Below are 14,385 nucleotides of genomic sequence, written 5' to 3' on the forward strand. Positions count from 1 at the left end.
ATTATTTTAATTTCTTCATCTTTTATTTTTTTATTTTTTAAATTTGATCTCTATTATTTTGATTATTATTTATTTTATTTGAGATAATTTATGAAATTATATCTGTTTTCAATTTCATTCTTATTTAAATTTTTTAATTTGTAATATTTGTTTCTTATTATTTTAATAAACTTTAGAAAAATAAAATATTAATAAGTTATTTTTCAGCTTATTTTTCATAAGATAATTAAATACTGAAAAATATTTTTCAACTTATTTTTTATTATAATATTAAATATAAAAAAAAATTACTTTTCTGGAATTTATTTTTTCAGGATATATATATTTTTTAAAAAAAACTATTTTTTAATAAATAAACGGAAGAAGTTCATTTTAGTAGAGTTGAATTCTGTTGACTTTGATTGGGCGTCATCGGGAAAAAGCCACTTCTAATCTCCCTGCAAGATCCCAACGTACTCCATTCATATCCTCAAACATATGCCTTGCCAGCTCATAACCCTAATACTGTTGTTGCTATAAATAAAAAATAAATATCTATGGATCTGAAAAAGATAGGCATGTCAGATTCCACTATAAAACTTTTCATAACAACCAGTGGATAAGTTTAATTTATTTTTTTATATAAATTATATGTTTTTTAAATAAATTTAGTGAATTTATGCAAAGGCTAAATATTTTTAAATTTTTAGTCAAAAGAAAGTGTATATTGCATCATTTAAATAAATTAAGTCTAAATAGGTTAAATATCTCGTAACGTCTAGCCATTTGAGAATTGATACCTCAGTTAAAAAAATGAAATTGACCTTCCACAATTAAATTTTTTAAGTTTCCATCCATTAATTAACAAATTTTACACTCTAGCTCTTACCTAGGCATGACGTCTCAAATGTATATAAACGGAGGGTCCTTGTAGATATAATAGATGGCAAAGGGACCCCATACATCAAATAAACGATACAGGGACTCAATCAATCAAATTTCCACAGTACAAGGATGATACTGTAATTAGCCCAGATAAATTATGCTTGGCTAAAATTGCCATGCAAGCAAAGAGGCCTCTGTAGAGGATACGTGCACCAGCCAATCAAAAGCACCAAAACACCCAACTCACCCTGCTTCTTCTTTTTCTTTAAAAAAGAAACAAACAAAATGCTTCCTTAATTTCAGACCAAAAACCGCGAACACGCAGAGAAATCAGTTCAATTCAACAGAATAGAAGAGAAGAGGAAGAAGGAAATACAGCAATAGCACTACTACTACTTGTGTCAAAATAATAAGATTCTTCTTGTATAAACGACGTCGAAACAATGCATTCTTTCGTATACAGAGCAAACGTGTTGCTAACGTTCGCCTTCACTATACTGGCGTTAATGTGTGTCATTGCCTCTTTCTCCGACAACTTCAATTTTCCTTCTCCTTCTGCCGAAATCCAGGTTTCTTTCTTATTCTGTTGATTTATTGTTGTTTGGTGGATCTAATTCCATCTTTGAAATCATGTTTGTTTTTTTTTTTTGCCATTCTATTTGGGGTTTTGTAGATAGTGAAATTCAATGGGTTTCAAAAGAAGCCACCCGGAAACGATGAGGTAATTCATTCTTTCTTTACCTTGTTTTTTGTTTTTTTAAAGAGTTTGAACTGTATAAATTGATGGGATTAACAATAATTTGTGCTTATTATTATTATTATTATTTAAATTTTTAAGTGGAATCTCTTATCAAAAAAGAGTTACTGTTGCTAAATATAAAAAGCTACGTGGATTTTCAAAAGGTGGATAAATTTGTTTATGAGCAGGTTTCAAATTCTAGGTTGAATGGATTTTTTTTTTGTTAAAGTTTAAAATTTGTTTTTATTTATTTGTTGAATTGGGTTTTTAGTATTTCTATGATATGTAGCTCAAGTGTATTTATTTATTTTTTGGTTAATATTGTAAGTATTGTTCTTAGAGGTTTGCATTCTCCTTACTGATTTGATCTTCTGTTTGTTAGTGTGCTCAGGTTTTGGTATGTCTGACTGATTCCAATAACTAAAGATACTGTCTTGGTTTTCACTTTCTGAAAAAACCCTAATGTCAAAAGATTCACTTAGGTAGATATTTCAAAAATTGAGTAGAACAATTTGGTCTCTCCCACATGCTGGTTAAGACTTGATTTTGCCTCTCACAATTGTTGACATTCATGAACATTGTAATTGCAAAATCTAAAAAAATAAAATTGTTTTCAGCTTATAAGATGGCCATGAATCTTTGTTGTTAAGGAACTTTAAATCTAAAAAAATAAAATTGTTTTAAGCTTATAAGATGACCTGGCCATGAATCTTTGTTGTTAAGGAACTTAGTCCCAAAGGCTTTTGATGTTAACTTTACGGTGTCCCAAACACCCCACAGACTTTTTTTTGGTTATCCTTTGTGTTTCCTTTATGGACATCCTGCTTTCAACCTGCATTTTTTGTCCTCTGTGTGTGTGAGAGAGATAGAGAGATTCAATATTTGGGTTAAATTATCCTTCTTGACTATAAAATCCCATGGAGGAAATTGCCAAATCAGTCTCATCAATGGTCAAAAGTCATACCTCGGAAATATTTCATGTATGTACTATCTACTTTGCTGAAATTGATCATAATATGCTAAATTTTGCAGAAAATTCTGATAGTATTAAAAATCATTCAATACAAAATTGAAGTAGTTTACAACTTGATACATGAACGTTTAGGTTAAAATGATATTAGAACAGAACTTCTGTAATCAGTGTTACATCTTTTAACTTATCAGCTTATATATTGGATTTGACCTATTACAATTCCGTCTTTTTTCTGCTTCAAGAAATTCATATCAAAAGTTGATCACTACTTTCATCATGCTAGAATTTTAGTTATTGGTTGAACAAGTGCCGAAAACATACACTAGGGGAGGTGGTGACCTTGTACCTATTAACCACTGAGTTAATATGCAATCAGCTTCTTGGCTTTTCTGTGGCTATGCATGTTTTTAAGATAGAAGGAATTTTGATTGAAATAACTTCGTATAGAGTGATGCTTGTAAGTTTGCAAGATGGTGGAATTTCTTCTTCCAGAAGACAGGCCTGCTTGATAATGTTGATATTTCTTTCTTCCCCGTTCATCTTAACTATTTTAAGATAATGTATGATGTCAAACCATCTTCCATTTTTTATGCATTAGTGTAGACACAGGCACTTTATTCTGGACTACTTGATAAGCTAGCAATAATTCAACACTGATTGAACTGCCCATCATTTAATGCAGGTCAGCCTGACCATGAATATAACAGCTGATTTACAGTCACTGTTTACATGGAACACAAAGCAGGTATGAAATTTGAAATAGGAGTATATTTGTTTTTCCTCAGTGATAGGTGTTATGGTCTTTTCATATCAGAGCTGTAAATATTTAACCCTCATGCCAAGGCAAGCCATCTGATTGTTTCATGAGTGTAATCCGATTAGTGAGTACATTTCATTTACTGAACCAATCGCTCTCTATTATAGTTTTCATGTTCTGACACATTGAGTTTTGGATGCCCTATGAAAATTTGGAAATCCAATGTAAAACTTCTTATGTTACATAGTTGGGACATTGCTGGGATGAATGACTTGAATTTTAAACTGACTTGTTTACAATTAAAAAACCAAATCTTTTTTATGCCGTGGTCATGTGCACGAGGGATTTTGAATTGATGGGGCACCTAAATGTATTGATATCGTTCAATGCTTATTCGAGTATATAATGATCACATAATAGCCAATCCAAACATGTAATAATAATGAACTTGTCATTTATTGCAGCTTTTCATATTTGTAGCAGCTGAGTATGAAACTCCCCAGAATTCATTGAACCAGGTACTCTAGGTGCTTGAAATTAGAAGTATGTTCTTTTCCATTTTGGCTCTCATCTTTCACACGTTGAACTTTAATTTTTAAAAATTTACGAGGCGTGCTTGGAGCTGAATCAGTTTCCCTTTCCATTTTCCCTGATACATGTGCAGGCACTAGACAAGCCTCTTGAGGCATCTGTATTTCATGTCCTCAAATGTCAGGGTCTACTGCATAAGAATGTGTTCACTACTTAAATGTTTTTGAATGTCTTGTGATAGGTGTCACTTTGGGACGCTATTATACCTGCCAAAGAGCATGCAAAGTTTTGGGTCCAGACCAAGAACAAGTACCGTTTTGTTGATCAGGTACCATCCGTATGGAGTGATTTCTTTTCATTTCATTGGGCATTCACACCCACGAGCCACCTCATGTGCTGCTACTGCTATGTTTCAGAACTAAACATTATTTTTCCTTGTGCAGGGAAGCAATCTTCGCGGTAAAGAATTCAATCTAACGTTGCACTGGCATGTGATGCCTAAGACTGGCAAGATGTTTGCTGACAAACTAGTCTTGTCTGGATTCCGCTTACCTGAGGAGCATAGGCGAGGATAGGGCATCTTTGGAGTATGTTTTTGCTTTAACTAGCCATTATATGGGATGATAAAGGTCAGCTAAATTAAGAAAACAACAGACGGGGAAAAAGTTTCATGACTGAGGTATGAGGTGGGAATGGGGACGGCAGAGAAATTTGAGCGCTTAGGTTTATATTTTGGTCGTGTTGGATTCTGTCTTTGGTTTTGGGTGTTTCCTTCTCCACTTCTGTTAAGGGCGCCATAAAACCCCATAATCTCTGTGAGCTGTAGGAGATCGCCAATCAATAATTTTGTTTAAAGAATCTAGAGACCTGTGAATGCATTGCTGAAATGGAATACATGCTAACATTTCTAATTGATCAAACGAGTTGAACAACCAGAAATCAAAATCCAAAATGGGAAGGCTTGAAGCCTAATTACCACCTGCTAGCTGAGAATTCCACCGCTAAATCAATCTCTCTCACTTTGTGCTCGTCTTTATTTTGCCTGCTAAATATAATTTGACATTTGAGGTCTTTTTTTTTCTCCTTAAAAACACCTGTTTGTTCTCGTTTCACCCTTTCATCAGTTCAATAAATTCTCTTAACCATGGCCAATTATTTTAGAATGTGGGGACATTTTACAAAAGCAGTGGTCTTTTGGGCTTTACCAATCTTCCATCAGATGATATTTAGCCCCAGTTCTTCATTTCGTATATATCTAATTTTATTTCTCAAATCAATTTTGATTTGGAATCTACCTATAATAATAATAAGCATGAGTGTTGAAATTGAGACAGGAGATGGAGATCTATTTTGAAGTCTTATAGTGTTTTTTGTTTAAAAGTATATTAAAATAATATTTTTTATATATTTTTGTAATTTTAGATATTAACATGTGATAAAAAAAATATTAATTTAAAACTTTTAAAAAAATTCAATTTTTTTTCAAAATACAATTTAACCGTACTCACAATCAACCCAAAGACTTCAACGCATATGTCCAAATTGTTTTCTTCAAAGGGCTTACAATCCAATTCCATTGTAAAAAGCTGGAGTCCTCCAGCTTTGCAAGTTACAAATATCAACCAATTACCAATTAGTGCAATAAACAAAACTAATTCTCATATTTATTTACTTGGCTTCAAGCGAAAATTACAACACATGACTTTCCTTGTTGATTTACATAGCTCGATAGGGCCTCAAAATTGAGTTACATGTGGAGTTAGCTCATGCATTTCCATGTCATTTCTTCTATTTTCCTATCTATAAGAGTGCTACGAAGCAATTCTGACATGCATGGAATATTCACAATGAATAGATTCAAATAAATATAACGTAACAAGGAATGAAATCAGAAATTTATACGAGCCTTGGGATTTCCAAGGTTGATTATGCCTGGAAAAGGTGTAGGCACGAGATACCATAAACAAGCACTGCAGTTACGTGCAGACCCCTTGGCAATAATTAAACAAGTCAGATAATGATGCACAGATGCATATACAGATGAAGTTGACAGAGAGGATACTCACAGATGAAGCCTTTGCACTTGGCAGTATATACTGAAAAACATCAGCGCTTTGTTCCTTGGTCTGATAATCTCCACGACTAGTATTTTTGTGAGTGGCTAGATCGTCATCATCATTAGAATAATTAGATAGAAGGTTGAGACCATATAAGCAGAAAAAACACCGATCCAAAGCATTATCAATTAGTAACTCAAGTTCCTCCCTTTCATCTTCATTAAGTTCATCGATACATTGTATCGGCTTGTCTCCTTTGTTCTTATCCTCATCACCGCTTCCGCATTCTACACTTGCACCGTCGTTCTCTAGTCCTGCAGGAGATGATATAACTACGTAAGAAATTCCCTCCAAAACCATCATTCGCAGGAGCACTTATTTCATCCATTTCAGCTGCACCCATCTCCACTCCCAATGTATTTGATATTGGCTCAACTTTAGATGTTTTGTTCCGGCAATAATGCTCTTCATCATGTTGAATTGCTTCAATGTTGGAAGAGTTTCAGTTGGATTTAAGCTTCATGTCCAAAGGCAAGAGATGATGTTCCTTCCTCCCTTCGCCACCCTCACCAGCACAGCAGAGACCATGCTCAGCAAGTCATGGATTGCAACAATCAATTCAACCTAGGATTGAAAGTAAGAAATTCAAGAAAAATCTATGAGAAGAATGAAAACGAGAATGATTAATGATGCACTCACATCCAATGTTTCTCATTTTTCATTAACAAGTACAGCTTGGTTTTTAACAGGAATTGTAAGGAGATGTTGAAGCTTGCAGAACGCAATGCCTGCGTAAACAAAGCTTCCAGAAAATCAACTTTGCTTTTCTTCCATTTCATCAGCAATCAATCGGCTCAGAAGATTTCTTAGGGAAGTAATTTGCAACATGGCACATGACTGCCAGCAACATAAGTCCTGAATATCGCCGATGCTGCCAGTGGGAATGATTTTGCAGTGCTTCAAGCACTAGATGTAACAATGGAAAGAATGATGATCATGCAACAGGCAGAACCCAAAAGGAGAGAAATACTCAAAATAACAGAATCATATGATTACGCCTTAACTAGAGATGGTGACCCGAACCCGATAAATACTGATCCAAACCGACATGAGCGAGTAAGATTTTTTTTCCCTTGTTCAGGTTAGGGATGGGTTCGGTACTACCCGACCCGAAATACATAAAAAAAAAAAAACCTTAAAATTTAAGACTTACATTTTATACCAAGAGATTTTTATGTTGAAAATTTAGGTTTCAAGTCTGCTCCAGCCTTCACCAGTCACCCGTCTCTCGCTCTCTGCCTCTTCCTCTCACTCTCTTCTCCAATCTCCACATCTTCGGCCAGCAGATGTCGGCAGCAACACTAGCAGGCAGCAGCTGAGTTATTTTGTCTCCCCGAAGATGCTAAAAGTCCTGTGAGTTCCATTGAACAAATTTCGTGCTTGATATGGCTTGAAGAGTTCTCATGCTTGATATGGCTGCTTGTTTTACATTAGTTCTTTACTCACACTTGTTTTGGAAGCTGGTTTTGCATTCTGCAAAAGATTGGTGGTTGTGACTGCCTTTAAAAAAAAAACAATTATGATTGTATATTTAGTTTATTATCAGTATAAATTTGTTCTGGCTTGGATATAGTTTTTCGCTCGATTGGTAAGTATTTGCTCGGTGCTGAACTGCTGATTTTATGTTTTTGTTAGGTTTTGCAATATCCTTATTTTTTGTGCTTAATATTGTATCGAAGTTTTGGAGGTCGGGTAAGGATGTCCAATGGATATCCAAAACCTAATCGGGTCGGTTTCATTAATACCCAATAGGTTCGGCTGAAAAAACCTAACGTAGTTGCTAACCATTGCCATTCCTAGGGCGAAATGATATTACCATTATGGTCTTAATAATAAGACTACTAAAACAATTGTGGTTTATTCTTCATTATACACCGTTTAGTTCCTTTCCACTCTATTGCCGACCCAATTGATGGATTCAACTCTCCATCTTCTATAGATTGCTGGCTTCAATTCCTTAATGCCATGCTTTCACATCTGCTGCTTGTGCTCTGCATTGTTGGGTTTAGTCGCAGCATCAACAGCAGCCCAGGTTTCGGAAATGGAGGAGGAGACGACAGGAAGGTTTTGATTGTAGGGGAGGAATTGTGGAAGCAAACTATTCCTTTGCAACTGGGTTCTCGAGTTTACGAGCTGCAAGGGCTTAAATCACATACTTGGTATGAAGTGAAGATATCGTATCCAGCTTCTGTATGTATATTTTCCTTTTCTTTTTGGTTGGTTTTTTTCATGATTCTGATTGTGAGTCGTTGATTTCCAATTTGTTGAATAATAGATACCTGCTAGCTTTACTATCCAATTGAAGAAAGATGATTCTGACCCCGGAATGAACCGGGTTGCAAGAAGATTGTTAAATACTGAGAAACTGATTTTCAAGACTGATGTTATTCTTGATAGCAATCAGGTTGGTTGGTTTTTCTAATACATTTTTTCACTCTTACATCATGATCTGATTAGGAGAGTTGCTTTTCTTCTTCTTTTTTTCTTTTTTTCATGCAGAGTAAATTGTGTGTTTTGGTGAGGGTGGAGCCAGAGGGGGTAGTGGCAATACCAAATGTAGAGGAGAGGAAAGACATCACATTCAACATAGGTAAGGCAAATTAGATTCATGTAATCTGCATAATGATAAAATTCTCTATTTTGAGTGTTTGTTTTTGCTCTTTGCAATTTGAATATGAGTGGCACTGCTGCATGTTCACTGCATTTTCATAGAAGTCAAAATTGAATATGAGTGGCACTGCATGTTCACTGCATTTTCATAGAAGTCCGCTTCATATAACAACTCCTGGAATTATTGTCTATTGTCGCTTTGGAATTTCGTTAAGCTAACCAGTTTCTCATTTGTTAGTTTCTTCATTTATAATTGATGATTGTGACCCTTTTTTAAGTTAACATGGATTCTTGTTATTTTTTCCACCTTTCTTGTCAATCTATCTATCTTGCCAATCTTGGGGTTTCATTTGTGACATTTATTAGGCAACCGTTATATTTGCAGTGGTGGTAGTGTCACTTTATGTGTCATTTCAATCTGCAAACCTTTTTTGTGATATCGCTTTAAGGAAGCAAGTTCACATTGCATTTTGCTAATGCCACCAGCATAACAATATTGATTTCTGATGAAGTCATAAAAAACTTAAGATATAAATTGGGCTTTTCATGGCTGTGTTTTGGGCTGGTGACTGGTTTTGAATATAGGTTTTTACCTCTGATTTGGGTTGTACCTGAAAAACAAATCCTCTTTGGATATAGGACACTCCGATGCTTAAGTGTAAGTGTAGTTGTCCTTGATGCTTAAGTTAGCAGGTGTAGAAGAAGAAGTAATGTATGAGAGAACTGAGAGAATGTATGTGTTCTTAACTTGTTCAAGAATGAATTGTCCAATTTTTTTTCTATTTATCTATTGACCTAGGGTATTTAGAGATCTTGGTTACCTTACCTCATAAGGCGAGCATGGAGACTGGTGTTATCATTACCTTAGGGTGAATGGAGTTGCAGTACAATTGATTGGTTGTAGACAGAATGTAGTGTCTGACTTTGTCATTGATGGAGAGATTGGTAATTGTCGGTGCCATATGAGCAGGAAATAACCATTGGTGAGAGAGGAGGTACATGCTCTGCATGGAACATGTTGTGTGCACGCTGCTGCATTCTGACTTCTCAAAACTCGAAAATATGTTGAGGTGTATGCCTGAGTTCAGTATTGGATAGCCTGTGTGGTGAGAAAGGGTGAGAGGGGGGGAGAAGGTGTGTGAGAAGAGAGGGAGAGAGAGAATGTGGGTGAGAGAAAATGTGTGGGAGAGAGGGGGTGAGAGAGGAGAGAGAGGGAGGGAGGGAGGGAGGAGAGAATAGTCGTTCAGGCCAGGAAATCCTCGCACAACCAGGAATTTAATAATATTTTTTAAAAAAATTCCTGTACCATCAACTTCTTAGGGCCTCCTGAACAGACCTAAGTTGATTTGTTATTCATAACAGTTTTAATTTGTTCCAAGATAAGCAATTTTGAGTGATATTTGGAGTTGGTTTGAAATTGCTAGATTTCTTCTAAGACAACTTGTTATCCTTGGGTTTCATTGGCTTTCTTTACTTCGTTGTTGTATCTTTTCACAAGATGTCAACAAGCTTCTCTTTTTACAATAGCAGCTTCGTTGTTTCATTTTCTATTTCCATTGCTATCCGGACGTGTTACCCATTGGTTAACTGAGATTGTGCTTTTTTCATCGCAAGAATTGTTGGGTGTAATGTTTCTTGATTCCTAATGTTGCCATACAGCCAAGGTATCCTTTACAGATACTGCATGAAATTTGTGATGTTTCATCGCTCTATATTGTGAAGATTATGTTTCAGCCATAATGCTTATGATCTCACTATTTCACGTATAAAGACATGTTACTTATTACACCGACCAATGACTCTTTTATCTATCCTTTCCATATTCTTAATATTTCTTTTGTATGACAGTTTGTGATGAACTATTATTGGGAATCCCACACAAGGCTTGGTGGGTAGTAGCCTTGGTAGTGCTCTGTTTGGGAGTGGCTTTCATCATTCCTCATTTTCTTCCATCGTGTCTACTGCTGAGGGATAGAAGGCGAGAAACATTGAATCAGAGAGTTTCCAAAGAATCTTGATTTCAGAATCATTACCTGTGTTACGTTTTGCCATAGGTAACAGATGTCCTCTAGTGGCGTGTTCACTGCTTTTGATGTAAAAGTGTCATGTCATTTGCTTGTTTTTGGTCAATAGGAATAGGAGATTAACATGTCATGCATGACCTTGTTGTGTAGTTTTACTCTTGATGTTTTTATTAGTCGGCCAGTAATAGTTTGAGCAGACTATCTCCCCCGTAAATCCTATTTGTTGTTGGAAGTTTAGCATGATCTCTGGTACTGTCCTCTTGAATACTTCAATTCGTTTCATTGGAGTTCTGATGCATCTGTGAGGTTCCTTGGGGAAATTTTGATTGAATGTCAAGAACTTTCCGCAATGTACATGCCTCCTCGCAACCATGAAGCATATAATGCTCACAGGACGCTCCTCCAGCAAGGTGGTCAGTAATTTCTCCTGCTTTTGCATTTGCAATGGACAGAGCACTTTGTTCTTGCTTCCGTTAGTCTCCTTTTCTTTCAGGAAACATTCGGCCTCCATTAGATGACTTTTCTTTTATGACTTCTCATGTTTTTGAAACTGGTGAAGCATTTGAACGTTGTCATCCGTTTGTCAGGTTGGAGATGGGGATAAAAAAGAATTTAGTTAAAACTTCAAGTTGTAGGCATTTTGGCAAAATGCTTACAACTTGCAGTTTTAAATCATGGTATTTTTTTAAGCAAATGACTATTCTCGAGACTAGTTGGTGCAGTCTTCCTTTGGGTATAGCAACCCAAAATGTTCATAGAGAGACGGTCTGTGGTTTGACGCAGAATGGTCATTCTATAGCAATGCAGAAAGACGCCAGTTTGATCTCTCGTTATTTTAGGCCCAAGAGGCTGCCACCCAACGTGGGTTTTCGCTTTTGTACACAGATTGGGAAAAAAGAAAAAGAAAAAAGAGAGCAAGATCTACACGATGCAGAATGTTTTTTAGATAAAACTTGATTATTTCCTGTTATTACAAACATAAGTGAGATTTATTGACGCACCAAAATCATGAGCTGCAAATTAAAAGACGGGAGCGTTACAACAACGTAATAAGAAACTGACAACCAAATCACATTAACCCGGGCAAACGTACACCTCTTTAAATTAATTAAGAAGTTTGAGCGTGACTAGATTCTTGAACCTTCTGTCGCACATTCTGACCAGACTCTTTAGCTCTATCCTTCATATCCTTGGCCGTTTCTGATATCCTCCCTCTAGCATAATCCAGCTTATCAGCACCAGGTGGATGCTTACCAGTCACATAGTTATATATCCACAGCGATACCATGATAGCAGCCAAGCCACACCCACTTGAGAAAAAGAACCCAGAAGTGACCAGGAAAACTACAATCACTGCCGGGACTAAAATTGGACTGGACAGCACCAGAACTGGTGTGGCCACGACCAAGGCTATAACTGTCCCAGTCAAAGTTAACCCGGACAACACCAACAGTGCTGCACCTATTGTCCCTGCAGTCATAAACTTCACCGCCTTGCGTGAAATTGGTTGTCCTGAAGATGGCTCGTACCTCGACATGGGCCTCGATCGATCAGGCATGACTTCCTTTCGTGAGCAACACACACAGCGGTGACTGGGAAAATAAGAGCATGCGTTTTCCCCCCTTATTGTGATGATGTTATGTTGGGTGTCGGGTATTATAGGGAGCAGAGATAAGGAACGTGGCAGGGTGTGAAGGTGTATCACCTCGTGAAGTGTACTAAAGGGTAAGGTGATGCATTGAAGATGGTGCGGGGATGGAAGGCGGTCCGAGGTGGTGTGGAGTGGATAGCCTCGTGGCGTTTGTTCGGGGAACGGGCAGCTTTGCATGTAATGTGAAATGCAAGAATGCCTGACACGTCTCAGAGGGAGGGGCTCTGTATTGAAGTTTTTGAGGAGTCCAGACTGGCCCATGGACTTTCAGCTGTCCAGTATTTTATTTGGAGTTGTATTGATTTATCCAATAGCCTAGCAGCTAAACAGCCCATCCCCAGCCCGTACATTACATTAATTTAAATTAATTATAAACATAATTGAAATAAACGTGAGAAATTATAGTTTATAAGCATCAGTGTATATGATTTTATCATGGCTTCCTCCTCCTATTATTATTATTATTATTCACAAATTCAAGTTTTATTATTATTATTATTATGAAGGTTATTATATTGATTTAATTAAATCACGAAACAATCATGTGATGTATTTGCTTCATCTATTTATAATAAAATTTCTTCACCATAAAGAAAACATATGAACCATAGCACACACATAAGAGTACACATATACTCGTATAGAATTATGAGTTTCATTTCCATCAGTATTAATTAAACAATTAAAATAATAGGGGTGTTTTTAAGTCAACATCATTGCTTATAAACAGTGAAGTGGCTCTCTCTTTTTTTTTCATTTTTAATTTTTTTTCATTTTTGTGTTGGACTTTTTTTTTATTTGATCTTTTTGTGGTTAAATTTCATGAGTTAAAATTTTAGAATGTAGTAAAAGGAACAAAATTAAAAGACGGGTGGGGGTGGGGGGAGGGGGGGGTTGCAAAATATAAAATATGAAGAAAATATATGGTGGAAACTTGTTTAAAATTTTTTATTTTAGTCTAAAAGTTTATTTTATTTATTTTTGGTCTATGAGTTTGAGAAATGAGAAAAAAATTATTAATTAATGAAAAAAATAGAAAAAATTATTGATTGACCACATCTTCATCACCAAAAAAAAAAAAAATTTATTTCAATAGGTTATTCTCTTCGAGAGAAATTCAATAGACATAAGTTTTCTCTCTACATATTATAGAAAAAATAGTTTGATTTTTGTTTAATTTATTTTAATTCAGTTGGTTTTTATTTTTCAAGAGTATTTTAAGATTGTTAAGTGTTTTATGTATATTGCATGTCCTTGAAAGTGGATTTTAATTCTTCTTTTTTTATTTTTAAAGGAATGAAAATGGCTTGCATGTCCTTGAAAGTGGATTTTTTATAGCTTACATTTAGGGATATTTTTTTATTTATACTTGGATTGTTTGTTATTATCATGTTGTTTTAAGGAAACTTTTGTAACTTAATATATATAAATATTATTTAAAAATATTGATGATACATGCAAGGTACCAAAGGCAGCCTCCGCGGCAACATTTGACTATAAAAATGTCATTATAGCAGCCATGACACACCTCCCTGAAAAAACGAAGCCAGTGATGATGAAAAACATGGCTATACCAGCTGAGACTAGGGTCTGTTTTGCAGTTTATAGCAAAACCCAAAAAAAAAACCTTGCTTATAAATTACTCACTCAAGGACAAATTTATAAACCAAAATTTGGCAGACAAAATTGAGCCATTCAAAAGTTCTCTCTTCACAAATTTTTAGTTTATAGTTTTTAGTTTTTAAAAACTTATTTTTCAACTTGTTTATAAAAAACACTTCAGAAATAAAATCTTAATAAACTAAATTCTAAATTTAAAACACTCCAAAATCATTTTAAAAATAAAAATAAACAAATAAAAAAAACCTAAATGGGCGGATTGATGGAAAACACCATTTCCTTTTATGAATACGAATCATTGACACAAAAGTAATAACTTTTAATTAAACCAACGTAATTTTCAAACGAAAATTAATTAAGTTCACAATTACCCTGTTAGAAGCTTTCAACACTCCTGTTATTATACACAATCAGTTGGCTTTTGAAAAAGGATGCCCCAAAACGCAGGTATTTTTTTGCCCTCACAGTGGAACCCATAAAATACTATGCCGCCAGTCCG

At 35.3% G+C, this 14,385-nt stretch overlaps 3 protein-coding genes and 1 long non-coding RNA gene across 6 annotated transcripts; 2 read left to right on the forward strand and 2 right to left on the reverse strand.

The window, feature by feature from the left end:
• Nucleotides 1-1,063: 1,063 nt before the first annotated feature.
• Nucleotides 1,064-4,842, forward strand: LOC105122250 (signal peptidase complex subunit 3B-like). The gene is made up of 6 exons (XM_011021251.1): nucleotides 1,064-1,433; nucleotides 1,538-1,585; nucleotides 3,259-3,321; nucleotides 3,798-3,851; nucleotides 4,106-4,192; nucleotides 4,308-4,842. The coding sequence occupies exons 1-6, from the start codon at nucleotides 1,308-1,310 to the stop codon at nucleotides 4,437-4,439; spliced, it is 510 nt and encodes a 169-aa protein (XP_011019553.1). The 5' UTR covers nucleotides 1,064-1,307; the 3' UTR covers nucleotides 4,440-4,842.
• A 658-nt stretch (nucleotides 4,843-5,500) lies between these two features.
• Nucleotides 5,501-7,221, reverse strand: LOC105122252 (uncharacterized). 2 transcript variants are annotated; one of them, XR_841664.1, is made up of 2 exons: nucleotides 7,135-7,221; nucleotides 5,501-6,545 (listed from the first exon to the last, which is right to left on the reverse strand). It is a non-coding gene; the product is annotated as an uncharacterized LOC105122252 (long non-coding RNA). The 2 variants fall into 2 exon arrangements; XR_841665.1 differs by lacking the exon at nucleotides 7,135-7,221 and adding an exon at nucleotides 6,621-7,127.
• Nucleotides 7,180-10,913, forward strand: LOC105122251 (uncharacterized). 2 transcript variants are annotated; one of them, XM_011021253.1, is made up of 5 exons: nucleotides 7,180-7,334; nucleotides 7,921-8,171; nucleotides 8,257-8,385; nucleotides 8,481-8,571; nucleotides 10,440-10,913. In XM_011021253.1, the coding sequence occupies exons 2-5, from the start codon at nucleotides 7,947-7,949 to the stop codon at nucleotides 10,607-10,609; spliced, it is 615 nt and encodes a 204-aa protein (XP_011019555.1). In that variant the 5' UTR covers nucleotides 7,180-7,334; nucleotides 7,921-7,946; the 3' UTR covers nucleotides 10,610-10,913. The 2 variants fall into 2 exon arrangements, with proteins under 2 accessions (XP_011019555.1, XP_011019554.1); XM_011021252.1 differs by lacking the exon at nucleotides 7,180-7,334 and having other exon boundaries at nucleotides 7,356-8,171.
• Nucleotides 10,914-11,106: 193 nt separating this feature from the next.
• LOC105122253 (oleosin 1-like) lies at nucleotides 11,107-12,520 on the reverse strand. The gene has a single exon (XM_011021254.1). The coding sequence runs from the start codon at nucleotides 12,441-12,443 to the stop codon at nucleotides 11,724-11,726; it is 720 nt and encodes a 239-aa protein (XP_011019556.1). The 5' UTR covers nucleotides 12,444-12,520; the 3' UTR covers nucleotides 11,107-11,723.
• Between the last annotated feature and the right edge of the window lie 1,865 nt (nucleotides 12,521-14,385).

Source organism: Populus euphratica, unplaced genomic scaffold (genome assembly GCF_000495115.2).
Source record: "Populus euphratica unplaced genomic scaffold, PopEup_1.0 scaffold19.1, whole genome shotgun sequence".
NCBI classification, from domain to species: domain Eukaryota; kingdom Viridiplantae; phylum Streptophyta; class Magnoliopsida; order Malpighiales; family Salicaceae; genus Populus; species Populus euphratica.